Source organism: Athene noctua, chromosome 7 (assembly GCF_965140245.1).
Source record: "Athene noctua chromosome 7, bAthNoc1.hap1.1, whole genome shotgun sequence".
Lineage (NCBI taxonomy): Eukaryota > Metazoa > Chordata > Aves > Strigiformes > Strigidae > Athene > Athene noctua.
The window spans coordinates 28,313,815-28,330,633 of NC_134043.1; the positions used below are offsets into that span (position 1 = coordinate 28,313,815).

Consider the following 16,819-nt stretch of genomic DNA (forward strand, 5'->3'; position numbering starts at 1 on the left):
CAGACTGGCTCTTAGGAAGCATTTCTTCCCAGAAGGGGTTGTTGGGGGTTGGAATGGGCTGCCCAGGGCAGGGGGGGAGTCCCCATCCCTGGAGGGGTTGAAGAGTCGGGTTGACCCAGTGCTGAGGGATCTGGTGGAGTTGGGAACGGTCAGTGTGAGGGTCATGGTTGGACTGGAGGAGCTTCAAGGTCTTTTCCAACTGAGATGACTGTGTGATTCTGTAATGATTAGTTAAATTTCAGGGCTCCGAAAGCCTGGGGCATCTGCATACATTATGGCAGCACAGGTGTTCTGATGAGTTATTTTGTTACTGCTGTTATTTTGTACTGCTGTTTGAAAAAGGTGTTAAGTTCAAGAAGACAGTCCCTTTCCTCCTCAGCCTGTCCCCGTTGCAGAGCCTGATTCTCATGGGCATGCACTCCACTTGCAACCCATCCAGGACTGATGACGACTGTCGCTTTTCATCCTGTACCTTTCTCTCCCCTCCTCCTGCCCCTGGTAAACAGAATGAAACTCCACTTTGAGACATACAGAAAGTCCCCATGGTGCGTAAGAGCTGACTTGTGTTTAAAATGCAGCTTTTGTGGCTCCTCCTGTTCATGAAGTGACAGCTCTGGCTGTCCCCACAGTCTCAACTGGAGCCAGGTGACAGCAGAGTGCCTGTGCCTCGGAAAACGAGAGCCAGTGAGACCTCGCAGTGCCCATCACACCACCAACAGCAGTGGTTTCAGTCATCTCTGAGCATGGGACTGGCTTCCAGCAGCTGTCTGATGCAAAAAAACACTTTAAAATGCCCTTACAGAGAAGTAAACTGCTGTGAAGAGGCTCTGGATCGATCCAGTGACTTTCTCTGCATGGACAAGAGAAAAACCCCTTAATTTCATATCGGATGAACAGAATTAAAAAAAAAAAAAAAAAAAGAAAAAAAGTCCTGATTGCAGCTGTTTGGTTTGGGTTTTTTTCCAAAACTCAAAACCTTGTGTAGGTGAAAAAAATGAGCTGTGAGAAAGGGTGAAAGAATCAAAATGCCCATCCCATGGCTTTCATTTAATTTTGTCAAGATCTTTACTAGCCAAAGCAAAGCAGCAGCAGAAGCCAGGTATCCCTTGCTCTCCTTAGCCTCGACTAGTTAGTCCTGCTCTTTATTTTCCCTTGGCTCACCAGAGAAAGGAGAGAGGGGCCTTCAGGGACATGCAGGCCTGGGACTGGACAACACACTGTGCCCAGCAGAGGACACTCCAATATTGCTAACGGCAGGGAGAAAGAACCAGGCCATCATTCCCCACCAAGCCAGCCCAGGTGAGTTGGGGGAAGTTGGTAACAACCTGTTTACCCCCTGTGCTCCGGGAATACGGACCCTGCTGCCCAGAGATGATTTGCAGAGTGAATTAGGAGCCAAACTGCATGGGACAAGCAGCTTTGGTGCAGAGGAGGGAGCCGAACGGGCTGCAGCATCACCGCAACAGCTTTCCCAACCCTTCCCACAGGAAGAGTTTTGCTGGGGATGCTGTCCCCTCTTATTGCCCCATAATTTGGTTCCATATAGAGCCATGCTGCCCCTTAAGCAGGGCAGAGAGCCTCAAGCCCCTGCTTCCCTTACTGGGAGAAGGCGAAATCACCAGCCACAATGTATTTCTAAGCAACAGAGCTGAAACTGGGTCATCCCCAGAAGGGGGAACTGAGGCAGGACCAGCCATTGCTCCTGTCCCTGAGCTGCACAGGGCCCGCAACACCCCAGGGTTCCAGGCACTGCAGCCTGAGCTTTTCCAGCAAACCCTTCCAATCTCTGCTTTTAAACACCTGCCAAAAGACAGCAGTCAAAATCCCTTTGCTGCCCTTGGAGAAAGGAGGTACAAACACCTCCTGTCTCCAGCAGCTTCTCAGCACCACAGAGTCCTCGCATAGCACCCCTTCAGAGCTATGAAAGGAGAGCAGAGCTACTTTCCACTCCCAGTCAGGGACTTTGTTTCTTTTATTTTGCTTGGATTTTAATATCCAGGCTTGCAACAGTAATGCTGGGAGAAAAAAAGCAGTGCAAGCCCGTGCTGCTAGTGGCTCTTCTGGTGACCCTTGGACCCTCCTGGCTGCAAAACATGGTCGAGAGACTCCTTGGCTGGGTGATGGGTGTGTCCTGGGGGACAGAGCAACCCTGGCTCCAGTGGGAGGATCCTGTAGGCATCTCTTTCTGCTTCCCACCATTCAGACCACGGGAAATTACAGGAATTGCTGACATTTTTCTGCAGCCACAGGGTTTCTGCAGCCTCACCCCAGCCCTCCTGTCCCTGAGGGCAACAGTGAGCTTTTTCCACTGCCATGGGAGCTCCAGGCAGCTCTCAGGCTTCTCCACCTCCCAGATGTGTGGGTCCAAGAAGACCCTTGGCCCACAGGGACACAGCACTCAGAGGGGGGCTTGCCACTTTGCAAGACATGCTGATAAGTTAAATATGATCGTTATTCAAGGACAGAGCAAGAAATGGCAGCGACCTGCAAATGAGCACTCCCTCCTCCTCCCCCTGTGTAGGGATCCCTGGGGCCAGGACACCCACAGATGGGTCCTGGTGCTGCTTTGCCCTGTGCATTCTCCCTTGGATGCTCACACACTCAAACCTGCAACTATTTATTTTTTTAAAAAAATATGTCTTTTGGGTAGCTTTTTCAGAAGTAAATACTCCAGTTTGGGGGTTTCACAGAGGAGCTCCCAAACCTTTCCCTTTCAGCTTTGTTTACCACTGTGGGAAAGCACTGACAGATTGAGATGAGCAAGTGCAGTGTGTGTGCCTGCTTCCCGTAGGAGTGTGGATGAGGGATGCTGACCTGCCAGGAGCAGCACCAGCCTCATTTAAAAACCAAAAAACCCCCACCCCAAAACCACACACATCCACAAACAAGGTTGCTTTGGGATTGCAGGTGTGATGACTGCGATGGTCCAGTGCTCTGCCCTCCTCCCTGAAAGCCTGGGGAGAGGCGCAGGGGTAATACTGGTCCTTGCAGGAAGCAGCTGAGGTTGCCCCGTGACATGCCTTGGACCCTGCCATATTCTCCAGAGCTGTACTTGCAGCATCCCTGCAGACACCCAGGCAGCATCCCAGTGGGCCTGGCACTTGACACTGGAGACGTCCCATCCCGTGACACGCTGCCCGTCAGCCAGCTCCTGTCCCCAGCACTGCCCGAGGATGGAGGGGACCTGACACCAGCAAGCCAGGTACTTTTAGTTGGCACAGCCACGCAGCTCCTCTCCAATTAATTATCACCTACAGAGGTGTTTTTAGGAGTTATTTATAGGTGGGCGTGATGAAACCTGGGGAAAAGCAATTGCCAAAGTGAACTAGGCACAAAATGCAGGACAGGCTTCCCCTCCCTGGCCAGGAATGTGCCCTGCTGAACCCAGAGAGTGAGGGAACTGCTCTGGCTTTAGAATTTAAGCTCAGTGAGCCAGGTTAAACCCATGTGGCAGCTGGGCTCATTCCACAACGCCGCTGCTGCTGGTGATGCAGGCTGCTGGGCTTGAACCAGTCTTACAAGGGAAAGAGAAGATGAAACCTCCACCCGCAAACATTTCCTCACTGTCCGAGGATGCCGGTCTTTCTGGGAGAGGTGATGCTGTCTCTGAGCTCATCTTTCCCAGAGCAAACTCCCGCCCTGCCTATGGTGGGGTTCACATCTCACTCTAACCACAGAATCACAGAATCATCTCAGTTGGAAAAGAGCTTGAAGCTCCTCCAGTCCAACCATGAACCTCACACTGACCGTTCCCAACTCCACCAGATCCCTCAGCGCTGGGTCAACCCGACTCTTCAACCCCTCCAGGGATGGGGACTCCCCCCCCTGCCCTGGGCAGCCCATTCCAACGCCCAACAACCCCTTCTGGGAAGAAATGCTTCCTAAGAGCCAGTCTGACCCTGCCCTGGCGCAGCTTGAGGACATTCCCTCTTGTCCTGTCACTTGTTCCTTGGTTCAAGAGACTCATCCCCAGCTCTCTGCAACCTCTTTTCAGGGAGCTGTAGAGGGCAATGAGGTCTCCCCTCAGCCTCCTCTTCTCCAGATCAAAACCGTCACAAAAAAAGCTGCTGTTGTGCAATTCTGCTTTGACAGGTACTAGCAAGTGCTCCCAGCATCAATTCCCTTTCTATTAAGGATGGGTGAAGGGTTTCATATGCCAGATCTGATTGCTTAGGATGATAAAAGCAAGTCATCAGCACAGGCTATTCAGGCATCAGCAAATCCTAAATCCTCCCCAGGCAGATATTGGCTGGCTTATCTCATCGTGTGACCCATCTTCAAAAGCCAGCCTGAACAAATGGAGCAAATGTCTTCCTCGAAATGCTACCAGCCTAGATTATCGGGGTGGGGGGGGGGCATGATCCTCCCTTTGCTGGGGCATATCCAAGCAGGCTGCATCTGTTACCAAGCATCCCTCTCTGGCTCATCAGTCTCTCCCAGTGAGGGACCAGACTGCATCCCAGCGACTCTCTTTGTGCCTGACAAGACTTTGCAAAGCATCTGCTGGAAGCTTTAATTAACATTCGGTGGGGGGTTAATCAAATCAGGGCAGGAACCCAAGCTCCGTTTATCTTCCAGAGGCTGCTGAAGAGACAGTAGGGCCATCCTTTGAGTTTTGGCCACAAATGGTTTGTCTGAACTCCTTGGAGGAGTGGGCCCAAGATGATTTCAGCATGCCACGAGGGATGCTGCAGGATGGATTCGGTCCTGGTCAGGGGAAGGAAGGGGAAACCACAACCAGTGGTGCTTCTGACATCAAACAAGTACTAAACAGCAAAAAAATTAACACATTCATCTCCCCAGCTAGAGGCTCCTTCCTTTTCATGTAGGACATGAGGGTCCCCCAAACTCAAATCAAGCAGTCAGTCACTCCTTGCAGAACTGACTGCCCCACAAGTTTGTTCCTCTTTTGTCTAGGCTCCCCTGCACACAGCCTTTGGGAAAAACATGCCTTAATATTCTGCTCCCCCCCCCCCCCCCATTAAAATAAAACAGCCCAGATGTGTCATTTGTTGCTTGGTAGTCCCTGAATTTCACTGATGGATCAAGCCTCCTGAGTTGAGAAGAGGCAAGCCCCAGGAGATGCTTCATGTAAAGCCTGTTACCCAAAAAAGAGGGTTTTCGATGGGAGGCATGAGCGGGTCAGGCCACAAATGCACATTGGGGGTTACATTGCCAGGGATGATCACTATCTCCGATACTTTACAGTCACCCAAGCCCACATTTTATGAAAGAACAGGCCTGATCAAGCTGGTTTGGGTTATTGAGATGGATATAAGGGTCCAGCAGACGAGGAATCAAACCCAAACCTGGAAGAGGACTGAGCCAGGGAAGCCCAGCACCCAGGGCAGAACGCCAAGTGATGCATCACGATCCTTGAAGAAGGTGTTTTCTACCACTTTTTTCCACAGAGCAAACCATCGTGCCTCCACCGGGCACGAAGGATACAGCCATCAGAGGAGGGTGGGCACAGGGGACAGCCCTGGGAAGGATGGGGTTTTGGTGGCAAAAGAAACCTGCCAACAAGAGGAAAACCTAAGAGCAACCTTTTAGCCAACTCCTCTCCTCTAAGCAGTCATGACCAGCTCCTCACGTTGCAAGATAGGGGTGTCCTGAAAGCAGATAATCCACAATGAGCATTTAATTAAGAGCTGAGAAGGAAGCAAAGCAATTGATTTTCAGCAGGGATTTCTAGAGGTGAAAACAGATGCCCAGAGACCTCCAGGGTCTTTAATCATAGACTAGTTTTCATTACATACTGCAATGGTCATCTGGACACTGAGAGCTGGCGAGGACAAAGCAAAAATCATAGATACAGCAGCTTTTCTGTAAAGACACTGATAACCCAGAGGTGACTTTTCTTTCCCTGCCCCTTCAGACATATCTTCTTCAATCATTTAGTGCTGAACTAAACTGATGCAAGATGATCATTCAGTTTTGATGGCTGGAGTAAAAAATGGTGCAAACGCATTTCCAAGGTGACCTGCACTGAAGCAGTTTGTTCCCTTGATTGACCTGAGGAAAAAAACCGAAATCATTTCGAAGTTGAAATATTAGAGGGAGTCAGTCCACAGTGAAGCAGCTAATGGGGAACTGCTCAAAGCAGATGGCTGGTGCCCTTCTTGCCTAGACCGTGTAGGAGTGAGTCAGCACACGGTGAGGCATCTGTGGTGGGGCATCACCCCAGGGAGGAACCCACAGTGCCAAGGCCACCAGGAGGGGACCGATAACCCCAGCAGAAACCAAACCTTTATGTAAATAATTCAGAAATAATTCAAAAAACACTACAGCAGACCACCAGTGGGACACCATTTCACACACCTTTTGCTTTCTCACCAGGCATCCTCCACCAGGCTGGAGGGTGGGTTTTCACACCATGTTACATTGTGAAGCTCCCAACATAACCACAGCCACACTGACAGGTTACTGGCACTGGCCAATTTCACAGAGGAAAGGAAACAAGTAAGGACAGGGCAGCTGAGTTAAGAAACCTTACCAGTGGAAACTTGCTAGTTATTGGAAATGAGAGAAAAGAAAGACAGGCAACAGATGGAGCAACGGGTGCCAAGCAAGCTCCAAGCACATCCTTGTGTGCAACATCCTCCTCATGACCTGCGAGACACAGCAGTCCTGGCTTAGCAGCCCAGGTGTGCCTCACCATGAGGGACCACAAGATGCATTTGTGCTAAGGATGAAATGGAACCATCGCATCTCTTCACCCTTGCCAAACTGAAGCCACAGCCCAATACCTAACATTTTACTTTCGTGGCTTGTAATCTGAACTCAATTCCTATCAGGAGCACCTCAGCTGCCTTGGCTCCATACAAGGACGTTTTTCTTCATTCAGAAAACAACCAGAAAAACATCTCTGTGCCAAAATGGAGTATTTTCTCGCTTCAGAAAGTTTCTTATGTAGTGCTTGAACACAAGAAGCATCTTTAGAGGACAGATCATATCCAGTGACTTTCCCCCAGAGAGTACAGGTGATAAGGCATGGAGGAGGGTTGGATTGAGATCAGCCCCAGAGGACTACTGGCTCTACGTGTGGAAATGTGCTGCAAGAAACACATCATTCACATAGTGGAAAACCCACTAAATTAATCCCACGCATCAAAGCTGCTTTGAGATGAAGAGACAACAGTAGATGACATCTACTCGGGAGCACTGGAATAGTAACAGCTTTAATAATAATTTTTTTTTTTCCAAAAACTTTTTTTTTAAAAAAAAAACAAACACCCAAACAGGAACATTAAATGTTAAGTACATTAACCAGTTACTGAACAATGGGTGGTAACGAAAAGCCCAGGCAGTAGTTTTGGAGAAGAGCTTGACATTTAGCAGACAGAAGGCATCCAAAGGATGTATGCCCAGTCCTAGCACGTGAGGAGGGACTAAATTTTGGACTGAGGACAAGGACAAATGAATGCAGCAGTCACCCCACTGGCCCCAAAACGTGCTGGCTGTGCTCCCATGGAGGGTGCATGCCATTGATGAGCTGAGCACGGCAGGTTTTAGGCTGCTGCTGAAATGTTAAGCTGGGTATACGGAGTACCTGAGGTAGATAGAAAAAACAAGGCGGGGGGAAGTTTAAAAAAAAAAAAAAAAAAAAAAAGCTGAAATTATTCAGGGACATCCCTGAAACACAGGAGGCTCAAGGGGTCCACAGAGCAGCCGTTCTGAAGAGCTCCAGACCTTGTCAGGAGAATGGTGAAAGCTGAGATTTGGGTAAAACCCCAGGAGAAAACCATCCCTCTGCCTGCACACACACTCTGGCAGGAGGTATTCCTTATTGCAATGGAGATTGCTGTTTGTGCAGGTAAAAATGTGCTTTTAGGGTGCCCTAGGGAAAGGGGACAGATAGTGGGCTTGGCTCTGACAGACCTTCTCTCTGTGCTGTAAGTTGCATAGGAAACTCCTTAAAGCCCCTGAGGAGAAATTTAAGGTGCTTTTTACTTCTTGTGGGGTCCATTGAGAGTAATCGTTTCTGGGGAGATGATTTTGGGAAAAGAAAAGGAGACTGTTCCCTCCTGAGGCCGTCATGCTGAAACAATCTGTCGGATGCCTTTCCCATTCTTTGTTTTCTTTTGGGGGATTAACCTGAAAGAAAAGCATCCTTTAACAACTAATCTTTCCACTGTAGCAGCGTTCCACTACAAGAAGACTTTGCACTTAAAATAACCTTTCTGTGCAAAAATATTTCCCTCCCATGTAAAATATTTGAAAGTTGGGGAGTGGAAAGAGGAGGGAGGATCATTCAAAAGACGTGGTTGTAAAACAAATGGGGAAAAAATACGTGCACATGGTGCCGCAAATAATTAGCTTGTTGGCACCAGGTTTATAGCAAAGACTATTTACAAGTTAAACTGGACTTTAGGAGCCTTGAAGAGTCCCACTCAAAGCCCTCTGAAATCAATGGCAATGAGCGTTCAGTTGCGTAGTGCATCTGGAACACCTCCAGCGAGCTTGAATTTCAAATTAAGAGAAACATTTTGTTTTTTCCTCCTTCTTTTTTTGCGTGTGTAAAGGGGTATATGGATGGCAACAATTCCCTCTCCTTGTCCTGCCTCCTCCCCAGAGCAGGAGCATCTGGAGTTTGCTGTCACGGCAGGGTGAGCCACTCTCACCACCCTCCTGGTCCATCTCCCAAGGAGGTCTCTGCTGAGCCCCAAACCTCCGGCTTCTTCCAGAGATGTCCTGCAGCACCTGGGTGGGATGAAGCATGAGGGACAGCAGCCACTTCTCCTGGTTTAAAAATGGTACCCACGCATCTGAAAACAGGCAACGAGACCTCCCTGCCCACGAATGAGAAAATGCATGTTTGCAGAGACACAAAAATAAAACAAAAATCAACTAAACAGGTCACAGGGCCTCTGAATTAAAAAAAAACCCAACACCCTCCTTTTTGGTGTAAGATGCTTGTGGGGCTGAGGACATCCCGAGTTCATACGGTGTTTTACAGTCACATCTGAGAGTCTGTCAAAGCCTGACCGTGGTGGTGGGGGAGGGCATTTACTGTGCTTCCTCTTAAAATACATATTTACATGACTAACGTTCATCTCAAAAATGATAATTTAAAAGCAGTTTCTACAATGTAAAAAACAGTCACAACTTCCCTCCAAAGTGCTTACAACCTTTACTGCTTATTACAAAAATTAGACTTTTATTTGCAAATGCCTAGAAAATGTGACCTCTTTTGTGATTCCCTCCCCACCCTCTTTCCCCCTTCAAAGTTTTTTAGTAAGAAATAGTTTAACTGGTATCAATGCCGTATGAAAAGCCATCCCCTTCTGAATGCCTTCCTATCAAGGAGGGATGACTCTTGATGATTTCCAGTCCTGGTGGAGAACTTGCAAACTTTGGCCTCTTAAAACCCAAGGAGAGCAACCTCCACTTCTTTTTAAAGTCAACTACTTAAAAAAAGAGGGGAAAAAAAAGCACAGAAAAAAACCCCAGCAAACGAGATGTGGACAAAAACTTCACGGCAGGAGCTAGATGGCAAAATCCTCGTGGTCTTGTGGGCTGAAGGCAGCTGCCCGCAGGATGTCCAAGGAGTTGACAAGGATCAGGGTGCCGGTGAGATGCTTCCAGCGTTTGGTGATGGGGTTCTTCATCTTGTCCAGGCCAGTGTGCAGCTCCTGGATCACATCACGGTAGCTGTCGCCCATCTGGCTGCTCCAGGTGAGAAGGAAGTCATATGCTGGCTTCCACATGGCCTGTAGCGAGGGGGCAGAGGAGATCAGAGCTGAGTCAGGCTGGATGGCTGGTGAGCAAGTGATGCCATCCCCAACACACCCCCATCCCAGAATAAGCATATTCCTGGGAAAAAACACCCCCAAATTTCCCCAGCACACCCAAATCCCTTTTATCCCCCAAGGGTGCTCCAGAAGAACATGCTCTGGAGATCTGTGACCCTAGAGGACCCACAGAGACCAAGACCTGTCCACTCTCACCTCGCTGTCCACCGTCCCCATCTTGTCCCGGTGCGGGGCCTCGTAGGCATCCATCTGCTGCTTGGAGACTTTGGCAAGCTTCTCGGCAAGCTCCCTCCAGCGCTGGGCCACCTCCACAGCCGTGGTCAGCAGCACAAAGTCCTGGATGAGCCGGACGACCAGCCCCTGGCAGTCCATTTTCAGCAGGGCCTGAAGGACGGCGGTGAAAACCAAACAAGAAAGTCAAGGCAGGAGGTAGAGGACAGGTGACCCAGGGGATCGTGCAGGGAAGTCCCTCGAGAAGCCACCCTAAAAATCCTCCCAACACCCTTTCTAGCAACAGCTGTTGAAATCAGGCCACCGGGCTCAACAGAAGAGGAATCCCATTAATTAAATTAAGCACCCTACCCCCGTTCGAGGCTTGCACAGCCTGGGCTGGCCAACAGCCTTATTTTCCAGGCAACCCTTCAAGATGTTCAGGCACAAATATAAGCAGTTTAAAGCATCCCAGGGGTTGAGATGAACAGATGCCTTTAATCAAGGTAACTAATCCAGCACAGTCTGTGCAGCTTGCCTCCATGAGCCCTGAGGAGCACAGACAGGTGGGTATGGGCCAACCAGAGCATTTTGAGATGGGAGACAGACATCAACCTCGGGAGGAGATGGGCTGAGGTGAGACCCAGCAAAGGGCCAGTTGACAGCACTACAGGACCATCGCTTAGCTTGGGATGTTCTTGCTTTTCTCACCACCCCTCTGCCTTCCTGTGCCAGTGCAGAAACCTCCTCCTTCAACATCATTTATTGACATAAAGCTGAGATTTTCTACAAATGGTTTTGAAGAAGTGGGGAAAAGGAACTGCAGCAGTCACTGTTTTCCAGCTAGCAACAACTTAGGCAGGAAAAAGTGACAGAGCAGCTCCTGTCTTCAGGTAGCAAATCACATTAATATCTGCTCAGTGGAAAGCAAGCTACAATAGGAGAAAACCCACAATGCAGCCCAGGAAAGGAAGGGTTTGAGTGGCAATTATCAGAGGACAGTATCTGAGCGACAGAATCACCATCCTGCTCACCAGGGCTCCCCCAACCTCTGCCAGAGCCCGTGGACCACAACAGCCTCAGCAACAACCCCAGTCCCTGGGCAAATCCCACCCCAAACCTCAAATGGCTACAGGAAAGGTGCTTTATATTATGAAACAGGCATCCCCTTTTTAAAACACAGAAATCAAGCAAACAGGCCACAGACTATAGTTTGCCAAGTACCCTCTTGTTTTCCTGTGTGACACCAGCAGAATCAGGATGGTGGCTCCAGGATGGGCAAATGCGAAGGGGTCACTGTTTCAATAGGGGTAATCACTTCAGTAAAGGCGAATCACAGCTCATGGATGCAGGAGACAGCCCCCCAAGGGATGCTGAACACCAGTGAGCACCCAAGGAACCACACTGGCACACGCGTCCCCATCGGGAACATCACCCACACCTTCACAACAGTGCGGGTCTGGTTATTACAGACACCGTGGATGTGGTGGTTCTCATGCAGCCAGAATCCTTCTGCTTTGTGCTGCCACGGGTCCTGACATCCTCTCCTGTCATGGGGGTCTGAGCAAACCCCAGCTGGTTTGGCTCTGGGGCAGAAGAAGGGTTAATCCTCACATAGGCAATTTCACAGGGACAGTTGGGGGAAGATGGAAACATCTGAAACCACTCCAGCAATTTGAAAAGCAAATGCATGTTGATTTTCCCCTTATCTGTTTCCAGCTTAAAGCTGGGCTCGAATCTAATTACAGCTGCAGACCAGCATTTGTTTGCTCCTCCAAAGTGCTTAGACTGGTTTCCTGTACTAGGAGGGAAGTAATAAACCCTCTTGTTAAGCAAAGAAAATACATTTAAAAGAGTACTAGTGGTTTGTTTTTTTTAAAAAGGGCACCAAGAAGCATTTAGATCTCACACCTGTGCCATAACCACCTCCTCTCCAGCAAAGTTACATTATCACCCAGCCCACAGATTCACCACCCTCTCTGCAGGTGGAGGATTTGGGATTCAGATGGTCCAAAGGATGGGCAGATTTAGCATCCTCAAACCTGCCTTTCCGCTTAATTGCCTATGTCCAGTTCCCAAAACAATTGGTATTTAGCAAAGCAGGCTAAATGAGCCACTCTCATCTCTTGTTGGAGGCCGAGAAGGTCAGAGGCAGCGGGAGCAAAGCACGCCACAGGGGTTAAAACAGATAGAGCTGCAGGAGATGGATTCTCCTGTTCCTCCAAGTAAACAAGAAAACAGCATCAAGTAAAGCAGCTGGGAGGGCCATATAATTGAAACCTGTATAATCACTCAAAGCAGCAGCTTTGGAAGACGTGGATTGCTCCCTGCCATGCAGCACATTAACTCTGAAACCTACTGAGGGCCTCAGAACCACCTACTTCCTGTTCCTGTGCTGGTGATTTGAGCTGAGGAGGCTCAACACACACATTACGGGCTGGGGAAAACACAGGAGAGTGGGCAGAGGTGATGGGAGATAGGGACAGCACCAAAGCCAGGTGGGGATGGGGTGCAAGAAGGACACACAGCCACTAATGTCACAGCCAAAGGGGGAGTGTAACAGCAACACATTTTTTTTTCCGGCCTGGGCAGGACTCACTCCCTCTGACATAGAGATACATGAAAGGTGGGTGGACACAGGGCTCCCCTGGAAGCCCTGACTGCCCAGCCAGGATTAGAAGGGCTCACAACAGACTTAATCCTCCAGCAGGTGCTTTTGGGATTACACTCCAATTTCTTTCCATCCTCCTCCCTCACCCAGCACAAGTCTCACTGGAGAGCTGGGTACACCCACGGTGTCTCCATCCCTCAGTGCCCAGCCGTGCTTCCTGCTGAGGCGTGACCTGGGCTGTGCCTTGCCAGCACCCTCCAAAGCATTCATTAACCTCAGAGTGGCTCCAAGCCTACTCCACCAGACTAGCACACAGCAAAGGAGATGGTTTGATATTCAAATCCCAGTTCAAAGTGGCGCAAAAGCACCTCTACTTAAAAGACATCCAGGGGAGGCTGAATTTGCATCCCAGCTCTGAAGTGCAGAATCCCATTTCTCATCCTTTAATGATGGAAACCAGCATCTGGAAGAAAGTGAGCCGAGCCAGAATGAACACGCAACCCCAAAGACCACCTGCAGATGCACAGCCACCCCTGCCTGTGCCCCTCACCACAACCTTCATGGTCCTCCAGCCCTGCTTGCTCTCCCACACACACATATGCAGCGCCCCGCAGTCCAGCCATGACTCCGATGTGCTTCAGAGGAGCCAGCTGAGCTGGGGAGGGACTTGTTTCTTTCCCATCTTTAGCCAAACTAAAGGAGTAAAAACTCTTTTGCCCCAGGAGTGGAAAGCATCACCAAGTTTACATGTGCCCACCAAGCACAGTGCACGACCCACAAGGAAGCTGTTATGGAAACGGACTTTTAAAATTCATGATATTTTCTTAAAATAGCATTTAAATTGGAAAGCACTGCAGGGAGTCCAAGTGTTATCATGCATTAGTCACCCCCCTGAGACATCAGTGGGGGAAGCGGAGATGTGGTTACTGTAAGCAGTAATATTTAGTGTCCCACAAACCGATGCAGGGACAGGGATGCAACCCGAGTGTGGCAGGCAGGGCAGGCAGGTGACGTGCCCAGGGTGGCACCATGCCACAGCTCCTGCCTGGGACCTCCTCAAACGTGGGGAGAAGAGCCCTGTGTGACCCCAAGGGGTCAGTGAGACCCACTGGGTGAGAGGATGCTCATGCACAGGTTCCATCACCCTTTCTAGGATAGAGGTCAGGTTTTTGACCCAAACAAGTTGGCTCTGTACAAGCACTCCCCAAAATAACACTTGCTTTAAGCATTAAACACCTTTTACTCGCTGCTGTAAGCAGCGCCAAAAACACCAGTCATACACATTTAAAATACCGAGCCACACTCCATCTTAAATATGAATTACTTTGTTTTTACCTAACAGCCAGGCACAGGCTCTGTGGGACAACTTCCCTGAACATGGTGACCAGCTGGGTCTCAGGGTGCTTAAGGCATCACTTCTGAAATGACACCAAGTGCCATCAGCCACACTCCCAGGTAGTTTGGGGAGGGTACCATGAAAGCAACCACAGGCAGCTTTGTTTTTCCCCCAAGAGCAAAACTGCATGGGAGCAAGAACACAGGATCTGCAGCTGCTGCACCAGGGACAGGAAGGCAGTAAAGATTTCCTGCCAGCCCCAGAAAATAAAAGTGCATTGGTTTATACTGTCCATGGAGCAAGGAGCCTTTCAGACTACAACAGCTGAAAGACATCGGTTGCATTTCTGCAGCCTTCTGCTAATTGATAGGGGCACAGGGTAAGGCTTACAAGTGTTGTACATGAAAAAGTGCTGGAAGCCGGCAAGCAACTCCTCCTCCTGTGCCACAAGCAACTTGGTCATGCAAAGACAAGCCATGCCGTATAGAAAACAGCCCCACCAACTTCAGCATGGCACAGCGTGGTTCCTTAGGGGAGAAATGTTCAGAGTCTGTGCATGCGGTGGAGATTTGTTCCCATGAATACAGAAGAAGGGCAGGAATGAGGCTTTCCCTCTGGACCCAAATTCAGCACAGGGACTACCATTAGCCAGAAGATTGCTTTGGGATGGAGGAGCAAGAGGGGGCTGACATGAGCAACCTTGGGCTGGCATGGTCTGGGCCAAGCGATGGACACCCTGGAGAACATTAAAGACTGCTTGAGCTCATCAGCAGCTCTTTGGGGTCTACAGGCAGTATATTTTTGTAGAAGAAAGGCAGCATGCAGACACCTCCAGTCAGAACGAATGATAGGAAACAATGGGGAAAAAAAATCCCATCATCATCTTCTGTATGATCTTTAGAAGAGCCTGGAGAAGAAAAAGTTCGTAGTTTCCACAGCTCTCTGCTGACACACCCAGCGGCATTCCCAGAAGGCCCATGTTTTTCCCAAAGGCAGCGTCTATTGGAAAGGATGATAAATGCGAATCCCTATAAAAACACCATCTTAAAAATCCAGAGAAAGGGAGAAATGCTGTGTCCCTTGACAAGTATAACCCCAGCTCCCAAGGAGCAGGTAGTGCAGCCACTGCATGGCCAGGTACCGGTGGCCCAGCTTCAACGAGGTCTTCCTGTATCTGTGCTTAGGCTTTTTTAGCAAGACTACCTGTGCCTGCTTTTGATGGGCAGAGAGGTAGGTTTCTCTTTCTGATGTGATGACTAACTTCTGAGCAACATTCCCCCAGTTACCTTCACACACCACTTGCTAGTGCTAGTTTAGAAAAATAATAATTAAATGCAGATTACTTATTAACTAGTCATCATGACCAGGCTTTTCCCATGCTTGGCTGCTGGTGCATGGCTCTGCCATTGCAATTTTGTGTATTCAACGCTGAAGTCAGATAAGACTGCTTACTATTTCTCCCTTCACAGTCCCTTTGAGAGGAGACAACCAACTTTAAGATGAAACGGCCAGATCAGCACTTAATCCAACCGGTTCTTCTTGCCAGCAGACGCCAGAAAGCAAGTCCATTTGTTACAAATAAAATCAGATTTAAACACAACATAATACATTACTGCTCCATTGTCATCCCCTGAAACTTTTTTTTTTTTTTAAGAACAGGCTCAATCTAATTTCTCCATAAGCTAAGAAGGATTTGACAGCAGCAAGGAGTTTAGAAGAAGAATTATCTTCCACCAGGAAGGGAGCTCATGCTTTATCAACAGGCTCAGACTCACAAATACTAGGAAACAGAGCCAGTGCTTGGGATTAGCCTCCGTTCAAACAAGGGAAATAAAACTTGCTCTGGGACTCTGCACTCCAGGGATCCCTTGGGAAGTGTGATGTTTTCCTGCCTTATGGCCTTCCCCTTGAGTTAGCTGCTCCCTGAGTATCCAAAGAGCCTTATCCTTCCCTTTGTCTCCCCACTGAGGTCTGGCATAGATTTTCCATGACCTACAGACTGTCTGGGATCCCTGGAGACAAAAGGGAATAAATAAAAGAAACACTTACAGGTTTGCAAAGCAGTAAGACAAACAGCATAAGGCCCTTGGAAGCATCCAGTGAGAGGAGCACAGATTCTATCCCATCCCATCATTCACCCAGGCTTCAAGATGCAAACCCTCCCTTGAGAGAACCACAGGGCTAGACACCAGCTTTGGCTACCATGGTGGGTATTTTCTCTTCCTGGATGGCCCCAGAAAGAAGAGAGACAACTGCGGATGATGGCCAGAAGAATCCCTCAACAGAAGCAGCATTGGTGGCATGATCTGGCACCTGAAAGTCAAAAGCTAGAACACTGCCCCACAGGCCACAAAGTGGTACCAGGCACCAGGAACTCGCTGGACAATATTTCCATGAGTAACAAAAGGCTCCATACTCTTCATAACACCTTACACCTTATACTCACTCCTCAAATTTCCCCCTTCTTACTAAAGGGAGTTTGGGAAATGAAATACTTCATTTGGCTTCAGTCCTCTTTACCCAGGCTGCCTACTCGTAATTTCATTTTGCATGCTGCTGCCTGCACCCATCATCGCCAAGTGAAGCTGTCGCTATTCCTTAATTCAATTGGCATTTTAAACTACATGATTTGCTGTAACTCGGTTATCCTGCTTCTGCGGGAGAGCCTGTTAAGAGGCCAGAGCTGCAAATCTCTTCCAGACATTTAGTCCTGTGTTTTCTTTGGCTCACCTCCTATGAAATGCCAGAAACGATCACGAAGATGATTTCTCATAAGAGACTTCCTAACGTCATCCTAGAAATACTTGCAGGCAGCACTTCCTCAAATGCCTTTCAGGACAGAAGCAAGCCATGCATTTCAATTTGCAAACACGATCCACAGTTGGATGTAAAGCAACCCAGCACAGA

The 16,819-nt window shown here is 49.0% G+C and overlaps 1 protein-coding gene across 4 annotated transcripts in view; it reads right to left on the reverse strand.

The window, feature by feature from the left end:
* Nucleotides 1-7,152: 7,152 nt before the first annotated feature.
* The window catches only part of SH3BP4 (SH3 domain binding protein 4), a 38,996-nt gene continuing 29,329 nt past the window's right edge, over nt 7,153-16,819 (reverse strand). For all 4 annotated transcript variants that reach the window (XM_074910639.1, XM_074910638.1, XM_074910641.1 and 1 more), the window contains 2 exons: nt 9,951-10,139; nt 7,153-9,713 (listed from right to left, as the gene is read on the reverse strand). In XM_074910639.1, coding sequence (XP_074766740.1) covers nt 9,489-9,713; nt 9,951-10,139 — 414 coding nt within the window. In that variant the 3' untranslated portion in view covers nt 7,153-9,488. The remainder of the gene's footprint in view (nt 9,714-9,950; nt 10,140-16,819) is intronic.